Source organism: Glossina fuscipes, unplaced genomic scaffold (genome assembly GCF_014805625.2).
Source record: "Glossina fuscipes isolate IAEA_lab_2018 unplaced genomic scaffold, Yale_Gfus_2 27, whole genome shotgun sequence".
NCBI classification, from domain to species: Eukaryota; Metazoa; Arthropoda; class Insecta; order Diptera; family Glossinidae; genus Glossina; species Glossina fuscipes.
The window spans coordinates 9,845,667-9,848,947 of NW_023998422.1; the positions used below are offsets into that span (position 1 = coordinate 9,845,667).

At 36.8% G+C, this 3,281-nt stretch overlaps 1 protein-coding gene across 1 annotated transcript; it reads right to left on the minus strand.

The window, feature by feature from the left end:
• Positions 1–402: 402 nt before the first annotated feature.
• Positions 403–1,059, minus strand: LOC119635858 (glycine-rich cell wall structural protein 2-like). The gene has a single exon (XM_038030871.1). The coding sequence runs from the start codon at positions 1,057–1,059 to the stop codon at positions 403–405; it is 657 nt and encodes a 218-aa protein (XP_037886799.1).
• Positions 1,060–3,281: the final 2,222 nt, after the last annotated feature.

The following is a 3,281-nucleotide window of genomic DNA, read 5'->3' on the forward strand; positions in this document are numbered from 1 at the left end:
CTTGCGTCCGCTTATGGAGATCAAGCGTTCGCTTGCATTGGAGTCCTGGTCGAGGAAGGACGACCCGTTTTTAAAGAAAAAAATGGAGTATTTATTGCTTTTTATTTAAAAATTAAAATTTGACAAACGAATAAATGTTTCACTTTATGGCAATTTTGAGTTTTTACAAATTTTGAAAAGTTTTTGTTGCGTGCGTTCGTTTGCATTGGAGTTCTGGTCGAGGAAGGACGACTCGTTTTTAAAGAAAAAAATTGATTATTTATTGCTTTTTATTTAAAAATTAAAATTTCACAAACGAATAAATGTTTCACTTTATGGCAATTTTGAGTTTTTACAAATTTTGAAAAATTTTTGTTGCGTTCCTCTTGAGTTAATTGTTTTCTTTGTCCGCATGTGGTTCAGTTAACCCCAATAGCCCCCGCCAAGATTCCAGTTAGATTGAGGGCGACCACCCAAAGACCAGCCGAAGCTACCAGATCCAGCGTTGCTTGGAACCTGACCTTGGCTATTGTAATTGCTTTGTCCACTTAAGCCCACTAATCCGGTTGGACGTGCGTAATTGTCTTGATAAGTTCCTTGAACGCCGTAAGCACCTAGACCAAGATTTTGGCCACCGTAATATCCTTGTCCGCCATAAGTTCCTTGGTTGGTCTGACCTTGGCCGCTTTGTCCATAGCCACTTTGTCCATGACCGCTTTGTCCCTGACCAATTTGTCCGAAACCGCTTAATCCGTAGCCGGCAGAACCGCTCTGTAAACCAAAACCTCCTTGGCCTCCGTAGCCAGCTAAGCCACCGTGACTGCTTTGGCCACCGTAAACACCTTGCCCACCCAAGCCGCTGTTACTTCCAAAGCTGCCACTGCCGCTGCTATAGCCCGAACCACTGGCCCCGAGATAACCTTGGGCAAAAAAACGTGCCTTGCGTTCAGATTGATCAGACTTCGGCTCACCAACGTCCGCTACATCCTGTGGCTCATCCTTTTGCACAATCGTTTTACCATCGATAGCCACAACTACTAACAGCAAAAATGCAGTGTAAGAGATAAATATCGCACGCATTTTACGTTATATTTGCGTATGTTCTTTCGAATTAAAAAAAAAAAAATGTTGTTTGTATTCACTCCAAATTCGAACAGTTGACTGCGTTAACTGTCTTCGAACGGTAAGCTTTTATATAAACTGCTGTTTACAATATCATCAAAATTAAATGTTATTTTAAACAATTTTAACGTTTTTTTATTATTACGACTGCCTGACTATGTGCGCTCTTCGCATGTATCAAAGCAAAAAAAAAAAAAAAAAAAAACATAATAATAATAATAAGTATAATTATTCATGAGAGATCTGCATTAATCATAACAGCGGTCTTATACGTTGTACTTAAACCGATATACGAATGTCTGTCTACGTTAAGGTTAATCATTAAAGGCAAACAGTTCTTTCTTTCGTATCGATGTTAAAGATAATTTCTTACGAAAGCATTAAAACAACGCTTGTAAAGTTTGCCTGCTATTGACCAATTGAACGTTTATGTAATGTGCCATGGTAGGGTGAATACCCTGACAGAAGAGATTTCTTTAATACTTTCTTTATCGGAAAGCATTTCCAGACAATAGCTTTTTGACGTAATTAGTATCATCTGAAATTCCAGTTAATTGAAAAATTTCATGTCATAATTAAAGCGAAGCATCAATCATTAAAGCAGAAAAAGAATACGTTTTTACGCTTCGCTCGTAAATGATTGAAAAGTAAAATTTTGGCAACTTTTTTTCTTTGTTGGTTTTACTTTTGTAATTAAATTCATTTCACAGTTAAATAGCCATACGATGAAAACAGTTTTCGCAAGTAAAAACAGAACAAATAAGAAAATTATATTCAGATGCGGTCGAATCTTTTATACACTGCATCTTTTTCTGAAAAAGAAAAAATAAACAAAGAGAATTAAAATCACTATAGCAGGACACGCCCCATCATTAAACGCCATTACGCCACTTCGCTACATATAATGATGTACGACATGACGACTTTTCACAATAAGGATTTGTAGTAATTGAAAAAGTGTTCCGGTCTCAACGATTTTCAATAGCTGAAGTCCTTCCGCACTTTGACCTTCAAATGGTGTAGAACATAAGGAAATAAACTAGACCACTACTAACCAACATATGACGACATTTTATAATATTATTCGGGCGTGGACCATTTCACAAACCCGGAACACGAAAATGTAGACATGTCCAGATTGGATTTAGAATATAAGCATATACATACTTTATAAGTTCTTTGAAGTTTCTTTTTCGGTCTTGCAAACGATTCGACAACACGAATATGTTGTGAATAGTGGTTATAAAAGAACAAAGGAAACAATCTTTCTCCCGCTGAACTGAACTCAGCTTAACCTAAGTGCCATCAATTAGTTGATTAAAAAGTTTAACTGAAAAGCAATTAAGTTTTTTGTTTTGCTTTTATTTAACTATCATAAATCAGAGTCCGGAAAAAATTTGTAACGACTTTTGTTAACATTATCGGCAAATTACAGTTGTCCGTCCCTCATTGTGTAACACTCAGAAATCTTATACAGTTTATGTAATCGTGGTCGGTGGCTAAAAATTGCCCGCCCATTCCTAGACTGCAGCGAAGATGTTTACGAAAGCAATAAGCAAGCTTGGTCTATGTAGACCTACCGATCCTCTACAGGTCAATAACTATAACCGTAACTGCAACTGCCAATTAGGCGGATATTAACAAAAACGTTGTTGGTAGTAAAAAATGGTCACAACACAGGCGTAAACTTGCCTACAACAAATTAAAAACTGTAGCTGAAAACCCCTAAGAACTTCAAACTCAAAACTTAAAGAACTAAGCATTTTCTAGAGCCATGAAAAAGACGACGAGTAGTAAAAGTAGCCCCAATGAATTTATTCGCCCTTAGCTAGCAAAAATATTTCTAAATCTAAGGTATTAACTTGTAATGCTGGCTGTCAGGGATTTCCTTTGAAACTTGATGTAACTGTCACTCAATAAGTTCGTGGGTCAAAATTTTATAAATTTTAACGATCAGTTTACAAGTTACAGTTGTTCCAGTGACATTCAGATTTTTCCGATGTTTCCACTATTTCTTATGGATAATGGCGACGTCTGTATGCCTTCCTACGAACTTATTGGCTGGTGTTCATGTTAATACCAATTTACATTTAATCGCTTGCGCTCAATTGTTAACAGTTAGAATGTGGGCACAAAAATCTGAAATTACTTACCCCCGATCCAGTGTGAAAACTTGGCCC